Below are 14,032 nucleotides of genomic sequence, written 5' to 3' on the forward strand. Positions count from 1 at the left end.
GCTCGGTTCAACGCCTACGGGCCTCTAGCCACTGTTTCTTTCCGCGCCGTTGTGTGGCCTTCTCGTTACGTCTTGTCTGTCTTGTTTCGGCTCGTACGTCATATTCGTGGGCCGTGATTGATCCCTGCCCATCTCCGACGGTTAGATATCCAGGAACGAGGACAACATCGTGGGGTTGGGGATGGTTATCGTCGACGTGTTTCGGCGGCAATTTTTCGTTTTTCTACGCGCAGGTTCAGCCCCTGTCGGGCGTTCAAGATGGAGCTGAACGAGGTGAACGATCAGGCGGGTCAACGCGAGGTGATCGCGGAGAACCTCCAGGCAAACGTGCTCAGGGAATTGAACATACTGGTGAAAGACTTCAAGGAGGATCGTAAGAAGCACCTGCAGGAGGGCGCCCGATTAATGGCGACCCTGACCGGGCAGATCGGGAATCTGGAACGGGCGAGGAAGGCGTACGAGAAGGCCTTCCGCGAGGCGGAGAGATCGGTCGAGAATTATCAGAGGGCGGACGCTGATCTACACCTTTCGAGGGCGGAGGTACGTGGCCGAACATACTTGATTATCTGCTGTATCTGGGTAAACGCGTCGGACATTTTGGAAATTTTTTAACTATTAAAGTCGAATTTCAAATGATGATAATATTAATAAATATTCGGCACGTGAAAAGTAGTTTTTTTTCATTTATATAAAAGTAAATGAAAATTTCTAACCAATGGCGCGGAAATTGTTTGAATATGAAACAAGCAATTTTTATCTAACTTATTGGCGGATGTCCTCAGGTCGAGAAGCAGAGAATGAACATGACGTTGAAGACACAGCAGAGCGAGGAGGCGAAAACGGAGTACGCGAATCAGTTGCAGAAGACAAACGAAATGCAGACGTTGCACTATCACACGGCCATGCCAGAGGTGTTTCAGCACCTTCAGGTACATATTCTTACACCATACGCGTGTCTCTTACAAACGGTGTTCACGAAGTGATACATACCGATTTTTCTGTAAGAAATTAAAAAAAAAAAAATGTTTTTAAAATTTTTTCATGCCGATATATAGACAACTAAAATCGATATAAAATTTATCGAACCTTTTTCTCGATATCTTTCGTAGTTCACGAGTTACAAATGTATAAGTAAAAGGGATATTGCGGGATAAAAGGGGTGGTGTTTCTACCTTGAAGTACGTCAAAAATCTTCGGTTGATTCCACAAAACAATTGAGCAAAGTTACACAACACTCGAACGTGTATCACTTCGCGAACATGCCTTGTTAGCTCGTTGCCCCACCGTTCGCAGGATTCTAAATGCTTTATATTCCGTCGTAGGAGCTGGACGAGAAGCGAATAAAGAACATGCGGAATTACATGCTGAAGTCCGTGGAGATCGAGAGAGCGGTGGCGCCGATAATCTCACAGTGTTTGGACGGTGTCGAGAAGGCGGCGAACGAGATTAACGAGAAAGAGGACACGATGCTGGTGATCGAACGTTACAAGAGCGGGTTTCTGCCGCCCGGCGATTTCCCGTTCGAGGATTTGTCCGTGGCGAAGACCTACGACAGCAATAGTCAGTTGTCGCAGCCGGTGATGCAACCGATACACAATCATTTGACGGCGAAGGGTACCGTTTCCGGCGGCAAAATCAAGAAGAGGGTCGGCCTCTTCGGGATATTCAGTAGCAACAAGGTAAATGTTGTTCGTACGCGGCAACCTGGGAGCAGCCAGTAGCCGAATCGTGACACGACTACGAACATCCATCCGTTCACCCCCTGTATCACAACCAGGAATGTTCGAACAGGAAGGGAAAGGAAATAGTGACAATGTCGTGCACGATGTACCGAGACCCCTACCTTTGTCTTTGTTTTTCTTTTTGTATTTTGCATCTCCCGTACCATCGTGTAATAGACTAGCTGCAATATGCACACAGATTTTGTCGAAGCATGAACGATATACTCTTACTGGCGACTTGCGTCTATGTCTCTCGGAAGTTTTCCTTTTTGACGATTCTTTTATGTTTAGCGCCGTGTCTGTGCTCGATACTCTTGTCAATTAATTATTTTTGATTTGGATTAGCCGGCGAAATGCATCCCGATTGCTCGCGAGATCACACTTATATCTTTCTCCAGTACTGTTTTTTTTTTTTTATTAATTTGGCGGATGGTTCGATCTGCCTCTGTGGTCGCTCTTGTTTCCGATCACCCCCGGGGACTGTGAATTTGGATACGATTGCGCTTTCGTAAGTACGTACGTCCATGGGATCGCTTGTTCGCCTGCCTGCCGCGAATGTTTTAACACCAGCAGCATCTTCTCTGCATATTCGAGACTGTAAAATACAGAGAATAATTGCGTGTCGTTTAGATTGTGTGTGTGTGTGTGTGTCTTGTCGGTCGAGTAGAAACTCAGAGGGCCTCGAAAGTGTCTGGAAATGGGTTCACTTGTGACGTGATATGAAATACAACAATGTTTCGCTGAGTTTTTACTCAACGCGCCATCGCGTGTGACGATAGTTTATCGATTTATTCGCTAAGTGATATACGCTTTTGGACTTTGTTTCATGCGAACAACACAGAAGTTGATCGAGGTGTGCATAGCTTTAAAGGTCTGTCCTTCTCTTTACAATCGCCCGTCGTTGTCTTTTGTTCAACAGCCCTCGCCAGTATTCTCGAGAACTGTTTTTTCATCTCATTTTTGTATTTTTCTGTATACAACAATCGCATCTGCATACGTGTATACCTGTATACTTTCTCATCCACGGTATATATATATATAAAAATATATTTCCTTTTAACGATCAGTTTGTTCAGCTCCGAGTATGCCCGTGATAGTGATGCATAACATCCGTTGATACTTTTGTTCCACCGTTAATTTTTTCTTTATCATACCCGTAGAGATTAACCCTTTTAGTCCGTTGAATTTCTGTATGCGAAAACAGGTGCCGCAGCTGTGCACGGTGTATTATGCATGTAGTCGAATCGGTGAAGTCGAAAGCTTCTAAGCTGAAAGGGTTAATTGCTGCAATATGTAACACGGAATCGAACACGATGGAAAAGGACACGCAAGATTCTCACTGTTACGTATTGTACCCTTGGTTGCACTCACCGCGTGCCATCTATTTTTCGTTTTCCATCCGTACTTAACATCATCCGTAGAGATACACGCTCATCTCTTGTCACGTTTCCCAGATACTTAACCGAAACAATTCCAGAACAACGTGCCTGGATATGGGGACGGGGCGAAGGAGGACTGCAGCGATCTGCCGCCGAATCAGCGCAAGAAGAGACTGCAACAGAGGCTCGACGAGATCCAGGCGAAGATCCAGCAAGAGACAGCGGCGAGGGACGGATTGATGAAGATGAAGGGTGTCTACGAACAGAATCCAGCGCTAGGCGATCCGATGAGCATAGAAGGACAACTGAATCAATCGAGCAACAAGCTGGATAAACTTGGCGCGGAGCTGGCAAAGTTCCAAGGTTATCTCGAGGAAGCGATGCGCGCTGGCGTCAGTCTGTCCAGGTGACCTTGCGAGATCCCGTAGACTCGAATACAGTAGGATATTCCATTTTCTCGAGAACTGTCGGAAAACGAGCCACTTTATACGATTATGATGTCTAGGTAATCAGAGTTCAGATAACGCTAGGTATTTGTGATTGTTCGGAGCAAGAATCAATGACACTTGTCTGTATCTAGAATATATTTAGACTAAGATAGATGTGATCGTTTGTTGGCAGTCTCGATAACTCTGTAAATGTACAACGTATTTCGGATGAATGATATTCTACTGCATTCACGATCTAGTTGGCCCGGCGTTACGGTAAATTGTACGTTGTTGAAATTTTCCAGTCCCAGCCAAGCGCCACGGAAACCGACCAGCAACGGCTCCGCAACCAGGCCATTAAGTTCAAGAAGATCGAGCCATTCGGGAGGCGAGGAGAGCCTTTCAAGATCAGCCTCGGATTCCAGTGTGAGCAACGCGAACGCCAACCAACCGATACACAAGAAAAGTGCACCGGGCACGCCGCAGCCCACGCACGGGTAAGCATTTGGAAATCAATGGATAAGCTCATAATCGCGAATTTCGTTTGGTTTTTTTTTGGGACCGATCGGACAGGCAGGATTTCTTTCTTCTTCTCTTATTTCCCTCTCCCACTCTCAATCTGTCTTTTTGTTTTCTCTCTTAACGGAAGAATCGTTGCGATAATTGCGAGTCTCTCTGAACTCGTCTAAAATACAGATCAGAATTTTTTAACTAGACCAATTAGACACGCTTTTCGCTTTACGGTACTGATGCACAGTTCCACGAATAGCCCGGAATCTGGTCTCGGTGAATCGAGGACGTCTCTTCCTGGTAGCGGCGGCGAGGAGTATTATGTCGATGAAATTGACGCTCAACCACCGCTGGGGACCTGTCGAGCTCTTTATCCTTTCGACGGTACGTGTGTTCGAAAAATCACGGTCTTTGTAGCTCGTTCTGCGCATGTGTGTGTGTGGAAGCGTCCGTCACGGGAATATGTAAATCTTTATATTTTTTGTCTTCAGCTACCAGCGAAGGGTCCATACCTATGTACGATGGGGAAGAGTTGTACATGATCGAGTTGGACCAAGGGGACGGCTGGACCCGAGTGCGACGCATTTCACAGCCGATCGAGGGCTTTGTACCTACATCTTACATAGAGTGCCACCTCTATAACACTTAGCCACTACTCTTAGGACGTTAAACAATTACGAAGTGCGGAGAGTCTGAGAGAAGATACGGAAAAAAGGTCCTTTGTATGCTGTTCTTGTTCAATACGGTACATTGAACGACCGAAGAATAGCAGCTACCTTATGAGATTTCGCAGTGGAGGGTCATGTGTTTGGCTGATTGGCGCGCAGGATTTTCAGGACGCTCCGTTGTCGAATAATCGTGGGCCTAAACGTGTTACCGAACTGTTTCCGTACGAACGTGAATTTATAATTATGTGCCAACGGGTGGTCCCGACTTGTTTGGTGATGATCGCGCCGCGAAACGGTATTTAGTCAATTACGCCCAAGCACACTTCCCTCTGGTTTCTGTTTGGCTTATCGAACAGGGAAAAGAAACAGAGTGACGGTGTTTTCGGATACTCTGGCTTCTCTCTTCAGCGACACGTTCGTGAAGTTCGGCTCAATTATATCTGAATAGGATATTAAGATCGATCGTTTGTAAGAATATACGATCGTCGTCGTAACGCGCGTTGAATACTTCTGAAGTACCGGTACCGTTTTCTATTGAGGAAGCACCCTGATCACTTGACAGACCGTGGAAATGTGCCTCTGTACTTTGGTCGTGCACAAGCGAACAATTTGCAACACTGCTGAAGAAAGTAATGTACTTTTCATATACATATAATACGCGTTCTGCCTATACACACACACACACACACACACGTCACACGGACAAATTGCGATTGTTGTAACTGCACCAGTTTTATCTACCTTATTTCCCCATATATCGATTGTAAAGCAGGCGACCTACGGACGATTCATCCTATCTCTGCCGATGACCAAGAAACTGATTCGTTCTTAGTGCTTTTGACGATTCGGTTCTGTATTGATTTTTTTTTTTTATACTTAAACGTACATAAAAGGTGCATTTTGTATTAGTATCTGTTTCTTGCCTCTGTCAACGATAGGAAAGTGACTACTTTACAATTCTCCCGGGTCGTTATTGTCTTCTATTGTTGTATTAGTTTATTAATCGACGTCTTCGTTTTTAAACACACAAGATGAGGGTGATTAGGTGGTGCTCTGTACAGCATGTAGACTCCGAAAGATTTGGTCGGCCAAGTTTTTGTTTCTACGACGTTGCCTGGATGTGAATTTAGTTAGGATATATATTTCTGTACATATTGCAAGGGATTATGGGAGGAAGAACGGGAGCGAGTGGTACGTGTGTGAGTGCCAGATTCGATGTATCCTGCGAGGCGTCGAGTTGTCCCTCCGTCGGACAGGGAACAAGTGTTCGAAACGGTGGCGTTGAAAACCTTTCCTTTTTTTCTTTTTCTTTCTTTTTCTTACTCGAAAACGCCCCGTTTCCACGCGTTCAGAGGGAAATCTCAACGATCGCTGTTTACAAAGCCTAGATTCGTCCTAGATTCGATTGCGATGTATCGAAATCGTGTAGTCGTATATATTCTCGCGTATTAAGAAAATATGTCTATGTATATAATTATATGTATAATGCTATAATCACTCATCAAAAGGAATGTAGCTTCGGTATACAAGATATGCAAGTACGCCAATTAAAAGAAGACGAACGTGAAAGGAATCAGTGTGCGCGGCTCCTCTTCTGCCGCAGCCGCTGCTGCTGCTGCTGCCAGTTCAATAGCAAACTTCTTTACGCTCCGACGCGCGCAATTTCGATCGCTAAAAGTCTTGTCGCGTTTCGAGGGATCGCCAGAGTAATCGGCAAGACTTTTATGATTTTTTTTATTTGTTAATTTATCGATTAGTTGCGGTAGCGTCGAGGAGCTTTAGAATAATTGCGGGAATCGATAGAATATTCTCGCGTGCGGTCCGTCGACTTCAGCGGAAAGTCCAGACGAAAAGTACTTTCCGCTCGAGCACACCGATCGCGCGGATAATAGGCCGTGTATCACTTTGTGAAAGTGAAAAAAAAAACGATATAAGTAAATGATGCTGGAAGGAAAAAAGGAATAAACGAAAGTCCGTATATCTACCTTAATTCTTAACATTAAACCGCGTCCATTCTATGTATATTTTGTGATTTTATATCCATGAACAAGTATTGTAGATAATTAACTCTGTGACTCATTATACGTTTAATTATTATTATTATTATTAATATTGAAAAAATATAGGTACTAAACCAATGTGTTGCGTTGGGACCTGTCTTTTTATGCTATCACCGTGCAAGTTCAACTTCCTGCCTTTTCTAACGTAACACGATGCTCTCAGTGAATCATTGATAAATAATCATGAGGGAGGTGTGGCCGAGTAAATAACGACAGGAAACTCTGTTTTTCTTAAAGTATATTGCAACATTTCGCGGACAATTGACTAGATCGGAAATACAGAGTAATGCGTTCTGATGTGTATTGTGCATGTACACATAGCTACGTATAAATTAAATATAAACATTCTTGCGAGCATGCAAGTTCATAATATACATACCTAAATACAGAAAAAAAAATGGTAGATTCTCACATGATCAACAGTTATACCCGGATTACGCTCTTTTACGTGTACACTTTTTGCTTGCGTTTCTTTTATACAGTCGAAGTAACAATCGATTATGGCGAGGATGTTTAAAACAGTCGATCGCCCGTACATTTGGCAGTCGTAAGATTTCTTTTTTGCTGTACACAAAATATGTCGCAATATGTCAAGTCCACGCATAAAAAATAATAAAACGTATCTTAAATTTACAGGATACTTGATCGGAGTTAGTAAAAAGTATGAGAGTAAGTTGGATCGGCGGCTCGCAATGTTTCGCGACGTCGATCACAGGAGAAATACCCGGTCGAACGAGCGAGCCTCTGATTAAAATCTAGAGAAAAAAGAAGAGAAGAAAACACACGGTACAAAAGAAGAGTAATGACGATCGATCGAAATTCATTCACGAGATCAATGAAAAAAAAGTTTCAAGTACGCGGTAAGTCGGCTGATTAAGTACTCGAGGAACATCGGCCCACAAAGTGTTACTTGGTCGCCTATGTGGTTCTTGCCACGTTGTCGCCACGCCCGTTTTAGGTCAGTCATATACACTGTCACTGTACAAAATACTCGCTATTTGTTCCTAAATTGCGCAGCGATCCGTTTCGCGAGCTCCTGAACAATCTCAGTCAAGATAAATGGAAGCAAGCTACGTCCACATAGGATGAACATTCAATGATCGGGCCCCCTTTTGGCAGATTCGATTGCATTCCTTGAGCTACGGATCCGTTTCAGATAGTAAGATCTTCCCAGTCCTCGACTTGCCTGGGCGTTAATTCGATTCGAATTTCAGTCAAGGTGCCGAGAAGATCGTGCATCCTGCGCGTCAACGGATTCGCCTGCAGATCGATAAATTCGAGTACAGGAGCGTGCCTGATTCTTTCGACATCTATGTCTGAAACTGGAGAATAACATTATGTTAAAACACGGATGAGATTGTCTTCGTCTGAAATACAATAGAATTATTGGGAACATTCATTCTGCACCGAAGCTTACAAAACCTACCAAGGATGGAGTTATTATTGGCATGAAGATGCTTCAACTGTGGTATCCGGCAAGTAACTGGTGGCAAAGCAATGAAAGTATTATGCGAAATGTTCAGCCTCTCTAGGGCTTGCAGTTCAGAAAGTTCCTCTGGCAACTTGCTCATTTGATTGTGACTCAGATTCAGTTCTAGAAACAATCATCCATTTGAATTTCGTTTACAGAGAGATTTTGCTGCTTGAATGAAAAAAATACATGGATTTAAAGTAGCAGTAAATAGTTAGGGAGGAAGACAAAAGACAACATATATTCAGAGTAGAGCCTCATTCAAAGTATAATCGGACTCACCTGTGATAAGTGAAAATTTTACAGCAAACTTTGGTGGAATCTTTGTTATCACATTCCCGGATAGATCGCACCTTTTCAGTTCCGTGTGTCTCATTAAATGATAAACTGCATCGGGTACCTGCATTAACTGGCATTCTGATAGATCTGAAACATTAACAGAAAATAACATAATAAATAACTTCACAGGAAATAGAAGTCTATATAATTGACGTGATCGAAGCACGGTGATAATAACTGTATCCCTTGTATCGTGTTCATGACAGATCAGCTGTCGAATTAGGTCAGTGTATCAATAGTGTATGCAGCGGTGTTACAGTATGTATATCACGAATAATAATTGAATTTTGCATTTTCAAAACATTGGTCGTGACACTATTTCGTTCATGTTACTTCTATTTCACGCTATGAAATAAAAACTGTACGAAGAATCGTGTCATGTTCCGAAGAATGATATGCCCCTTTTTTTATAAAACCCGCGATACACCTGTGGCAGTAGTGAAAACTAGGTCAGGAACTAGATCAATTTGGTGCACGCGATTGACCGATTTAAATAGAATACGCGAAAATGTCAACAGGACACTGAGTACCGAGATCCAGGAATAACAAACTTCTGATATCATTTGTAAACAACAATTTACCGAGGTTCTTGTTTTCTTGTGCTTCTTCGCAGCGCAACACCACTCTCGTGACGGCGTTCGCCATCTTGCTGAGCCTGACTGACTCACTGCAAGTTCCCAAATCAGACGTCTGGCCACGCTGCGGGGAAACATTTATTTTCGACGAATTTCAAGAATAAATAGTATCCGTTTAGCGGCCTTGGCTTTCATTCTACTCTCCGGAAATTCAGACATTTCCACGAACACACACAGAACTGGCGATTATTTTTCTAATGCGTTTCTTGCACTTGCATATTTTTATGCGACTATCGTACCTTTCGTGTGATCGGTAAAAATTGTAAATTTTTAATTTGAATTTTAACGAGTAGGAAAACTTGTGTCGGTTACATTTGAGCAGCGTGAAAACAGACGCGAGACACTCGCTTGTTTGATAACGCGCCAGAACTTCTCAGTCGCCATGTTTTTTGCGCTTGCGTCGTTGTATTCAGTTTGTTCCCGCGTTCTTCGTGATTCGGATCGAGAACGTCTCGTGACTTGAGTTTTTTGAAAATCTTTTCACAGAAATCAAGTCGATTAGTATGGCCTCCTACTAGGTAAAAGAACATTTAACCAGACGTTATTATTTGCAGGAAATAAGGTAACATATGCGTTAGTTTTCACTCAAGAAACATTTAACTTTTCAGACGTTTAAAAAGTTTCGACAACGAAGAACCGTTGCTTTTTGTGATGCGTCCAAAAGCAATCTTATGGCCCTTTTGTTACGGGAAACACGTTATCCCGTGAGAATTCCGACGTTATTAACCGAACGAGCTAACCGGCTATGTTTTACCGTATGTATTGACAGTGACGATGACTTTTTGCAATAAAGTAGTAAATGGCTTCGGCGGCAAGCTGCCATTTAAGGTTACGTTTCCCATACATGGTGGCGCCTCCCGTACCTGCATGCATGCATGCAGGGATGGTTACATTCACTCTCATTTCGCCGTGTGTGTTGTGTTGTAGGTATGTACACGCGATTTGATCTCTGCGTGTTACAGGGGCGGGGAAATTATTCTTCACATTTATAAATCTGAATCAGAAATTAATCTACTTCTGGGCAAACAGGTTCCCTTTAAACCGTATCTATTCCCGTCGGTACGTATATATAGAACATGTACTAACGTAAATGTTTTCTTTTTTTACAGAGTATCGTGCATGTTGGTGGGATAAACGTTCAAGGTGAATCATTCGTTGAAGTACCAATTTCCGGTCTGATGCAAGGAAACGATACCAGAAGGAAGTAGATAGACGGTCAGCAATATCTATCGGTGAGTTTGTATACATATATACTCTATTTAAATGCTTCATTTTCAAGAACAAATGCTGTGCGACAATTTTTTGTTCTCGAAGAAGATTTAAACATGTACAGACGCGAAAACAATAGAATTAAGTACCTCAACCGAAATGAGTAATCCGTCGCGAGCACCATTTAAAAAAGATCAGGAAGATGGACCGATTCTCTCGTCCGGCATGCAAAACGTGCGGCGTTCACTCTGCCAAGGCCCCGTAGCGGTTCACTATTCCGAGATTGACCTTTCTCGCATACGTGATCGCCACCAAAACGTGCAACAGATCTTTCCCGCTGATGGACGGACCGTTGTAACTGCGTAACGATATCAGGCGTCAACGGTCGGCAAACGTAGACACACACTCGAAATAGGAACGATATTTCGGTGAACTGGAATAGGCGCATTGTCTCTAGAATCGCATTGAAATACGTTATAATTCGTTTCGCGAAGTTTCCCGCGTTACGGTAAAAAAAAAAAAAAAAAAAAAAAAAGCGAAACGGTAAAAAGGTACGGAATAGAAGGCGCGCGCGTAGCGGTGGTACATACCATTAAAATCGCATTGTCTCGTTTCTTCACGGTACACTCGGTTTCCTATCGTTTCCACGTAAATTACCGAGAGGGTCGTGAAGTTTCCGCGCTGACGCTTGAATCGAGCCGCCTTAAAGTCATGTTCACAATGAAAAGAGCAACCACGCGTCTGCCGGCCAGCAACAAGGAACAAAGACCGGACACATGCACATCGTGTATGTTGTGCAATGCAATGTTTATCCGAGCAATTATCTATGCCAGAGAATCCCCCCGACCGCGCGAGCATTTCACTTTTATTCCGATTGATGCACGGCCGAGGGACTCCGACCACCTGTTACGTATGGTGTATGTGTGTGTGTGTGTGCCTACCTGACGCCGTCCGACTAGCATTAGAGTGCCACTATCGCCACGATATGCACATTGCGGTCGAATCGAGCGTTACAACACTCTTGTGTTGCGCTTTTCTTAATCAGAAATACGAAATCTCCGTGATACAGCAAATAATTCTTGTTGGATCTTTATAGGACTTTTCGAAATACGATATCGATCGTAAACAATTGTTTGAAATAGAACGGGAATACGATGATGTGACGATACAGTGGCCACCAGTCATTGACACTTCCAGAAAAACCGACTCGGTTGATTGTTACTCGGAAGCTTATTGGCAGAGGCGCATTTCTTCCCGTGGATCGTTAACGAGCCGTTATTACGGAGAGAGAGGGAGAGACCACACAGCGTTTGTACGTATCCGTTAGACTCCTTTGAGCGTGGCGAAGTTGTACATACTTCTCGCTCTCGTTTTCACCGCTTCGAGACTTTCGCCAGTTACCGATTAGAAATCTCCCGTCTGCTTTTAACGGATGTATATCTACTTGGTTGCGTTTCGAGTCCCCGCGGAATCGGTTGCTCTCCGTAATAAGAGATTCCATTCCCATGGTACTGGAATCCTGTGTTCTAGACATCAGGGTGTATTTAATGAGTTTCCAAAGCATCGACAGTCAAACCAAAAGCAGGACGAGGCAGCGACATTGAGAATCGCCCTGAAATCTATCCGGGTGTACCGGATAAGGCAAGGACCCGAGGACCCGTTCTTTCCTCCTGGTCGAATCAGGAAGCGAGCCCGCGTGATCTACGGGGTGCTCTGAAAGTATACCTCCCGATCAATCAGCCCGATCGATCGATCCCTGTCGAACGTGACCGTTTCCGCCCGAATGGACGACGCGTAACCACTACTTGCTCGCGAATAATTTGTCACGGTACAGTTTGAAAGTCGAGCTCGTTACGGATCGGTCGAATCAACGAAATCAAGGCCGGCCAGAAACGCGTATCGCGTTGCCAACGTTATTAGTCACCTAACTGAGCGAACCTTAAGGTCATGCGTGTCTATTAATTTGTATTTAACTCTCTGTGTTGCACCTTGTTGCCTCGGTCAGGTTCCAGAGTCTTCGTGGACAAAGGATTCCGACTAGACGTCAGGAAGCAATCATCCAACCACTTTTTGGCCTTTCGAACCGGACACGAAGACATGCAGTTGGATTGTTAGTTTTCAGTGAAACGATATCACTCGTATACTTTCGCGATTTTACACGCGTGTTACGTAATTACTTTCGATTTCTATCGCGATGGGGATGCCGTGGATTGACTCACCCAAAGAATCCACAACCGTTCCTCGAGTAGATTATGCCAGTAGGGGGTCGGACCACGCGTCGCGGAACCAGTTCAAGTCTCTGAACGGGCGACCGTGCAATATTCACACAGGCTTCATCTGCCGCGAAGTAGGAAAATAGAAAAAGGCTTCGAGAAACTGAACGTGAAAAATAAATCGTTTAATGCCAATTAATCGAACAACGCGAGTCACGATGCGAATGAAGATAACCGGTCTATCGTTGCGATGTCTCCCGTCGCGAGCAACTTTAACGTTCTCCGACCGATTGTCAGTGGGGGAATCTTATCTGTGCATCGATGACTAAAAACTGCGCAGTCCATGATTGTTTTGCTTTCGCTTATCCGCGAAACGCTACTTTTCGGTACGTTCACGTGTACGTTTTCTTCGTGGGGACCAGTCGAGGAAAGAAAGTGCTCGATCCTTAGCCGGGATAATAAAAGCACGGGTGCGAAAGATGGAGTATAGAACACGGTTTCTTTCGCCGACATCGTGCGAAAGTTTAATGCCACAAACGCGGAAAGATATCGTGGCGCGGCGTAGAAAGTAAAAGATCGTCCGAGGGAACAATTACATCGTCCCGATTTTCTATTCAGCTTACGCGATTCTACTGTACCCCCTGAGGGTACCACCTTAACAGCAAGGGCCTCCTAGCACTTGGTAAATTTATTCCAAGTACTGAAATAAATGTGAAATCGAATGTTAATTCGACATATATTTCAATAATTCTCGATACCAAATAGCAGGAGGTCCTTCCGAACGTAACTTTTTCCCCTAGTGGAAGCAGAGTTTGCTCCTAAGTGCACATGTACCCTAGTGTGTCTACTATTTTTGTTGCGTGCAACACCGTCGTACCTAAGCGATTCCTATAGTTTTCATTTGGCCATTGAAAGATCGATCGTTTTGCGATTGAACGATTCAAGTCGAAAATTTGTCTACCACAACAAAGTATAGAACGGTGGCTGAGTTCGACAGATTACACGGTTATCGATCAGAACTTACCGAGGTTACAATTGTCCTGCGCCTCCTCGCAACGGGATACCACCCTGATTATCGCCCGGCCCGCCAACTGCACGCAAACGGCCATCGCCACGTTTCTCTCCCCTTGCTCCTGGGATACTTGTTCATTATTGTACGACGGCGGTCTCATCTCTTAGGACGAACGATGTGATCTGTTCGACTTCTATCCTCCTCCGAAATAATCCTCTCGATTCACCGTGGTCCAATCGCGGAATCCACACTTATACACGTGTCCTATTCTGTGTTCCTCTTCGGAGTATCGGTCTCGAAACGTTTCTTCTACAAGAAAACCGTCACGTCTCGAGTCGGAAAACTTTTAGAACGCGCTCGTAACAGACACCACAGTATTGTATTCCA

The 14,032-nt window shown here is 44.1% G+C and overlaps 2 protein-coding genes across 3 annotated transcripts in view; one reads left to right on the forward strand and one right to left on the reverse strand.

The window, feature by feature from the left end:
- LOC107189595 (formin-binding protein 1-like) overlaps positions 1-5,018 on the forward strand; it is a 32,112-nt gene extending 27,094 nt beyond the window's left edge. For both annotated transcript variants that reach the window (XM_015578154.1, XM_015578155.1), the window contains 7 exons: positions 234-540; positions 783-929; positions 1,323-1,679; positions 3,199-3,506; positions 3,834-4,025; positions 4,286-4,422; positions 4,530-5,018. In XM_015578154.1, coding sequence (XP_015433640.1) covers positions 234-540; positions 783-929; positions 1,323-1,679; positions 3,199-3,506; positions 3,834-4,025; positions 4,286-4,422; positions 4,530-4,687 — 1,606 coding nt within the window. In that variant the 3' untranslated portion in view covers positions 4,688-5,018. The remainder of the gene's footprint in view (positions 1-233; positions 541-782; positions 930-1,322; positions 1,680-3,198; positions 3,507-3,833; positions 4,026-4,285; positions 4,423-4,529) is intronic.
- A 2,524-nt stretch (positions 5,019-7,542) lies between these two features.
- Positions 7,543-13,805, reverse strand: LOC107189610 (leucine-rich repeat and death domain-containing protein 1). The gene is made up of 4 exons (XM_015578175.1): positions 13,658-13,805; positions 8,520-8,663; positions 8,193-8,360; positions 7,543-8,088 (listed from the first exon to the last, which is right to left on the reverse strand). Exons 1-4 carry the CDS (start codon positions 13,803-13,805, stop codon positions 7,919-7,921), a joined length of 630 nt encoding a protein of 209 aa, XP_015433661.1. The 3' UTR covers positions 7,543-7,918.
- Between the last annotated feature and the right edge of the window lie 227 nt (positions 13,806-14,032).

Source organism: Dufourea novaeangliae, unplaced genomic scaffold, assembly GCF_001272555.1.
Source record: "Dufourea novaeangliae isolate 0120121106 unplaced genomic scaffold, ASM127255v1 scaffold165, whole genome shotgun sequence".
In the NCBI taxonomy this organism is placed as follows: domain Eukaryota; kingdom Metazoa; phylum Arthropoda; class Insecta; order Hymenoptera; family Halictidae; genus Dufourea; species Dufourea novaeangliae.

Bases quoted from the DNA above. Each gene is read 5' to 3' on its own strand.
- LOC107189610 (XM_015578175.1), bottom strand. From the start codon at position 13,805: ATGAGACCGCCGTCGTACAATAATGAACAAGTATCCCAGGAGCAAGGG. The intron at 8,361-8,519 runs GTGAGTCCGATT...GATTGTTTCTAG, and splicing joins AAAATTTTCACTTATCACAG to AACTGAATCTGAGTCACAAT. The intron at 8,089-8,192 runs GTAGGTTTTGTA...GTTATTCTCCAG, and splicing joins CAATAATAACTCCATCCTTG to TTTCAGACATAGATGTCGAA.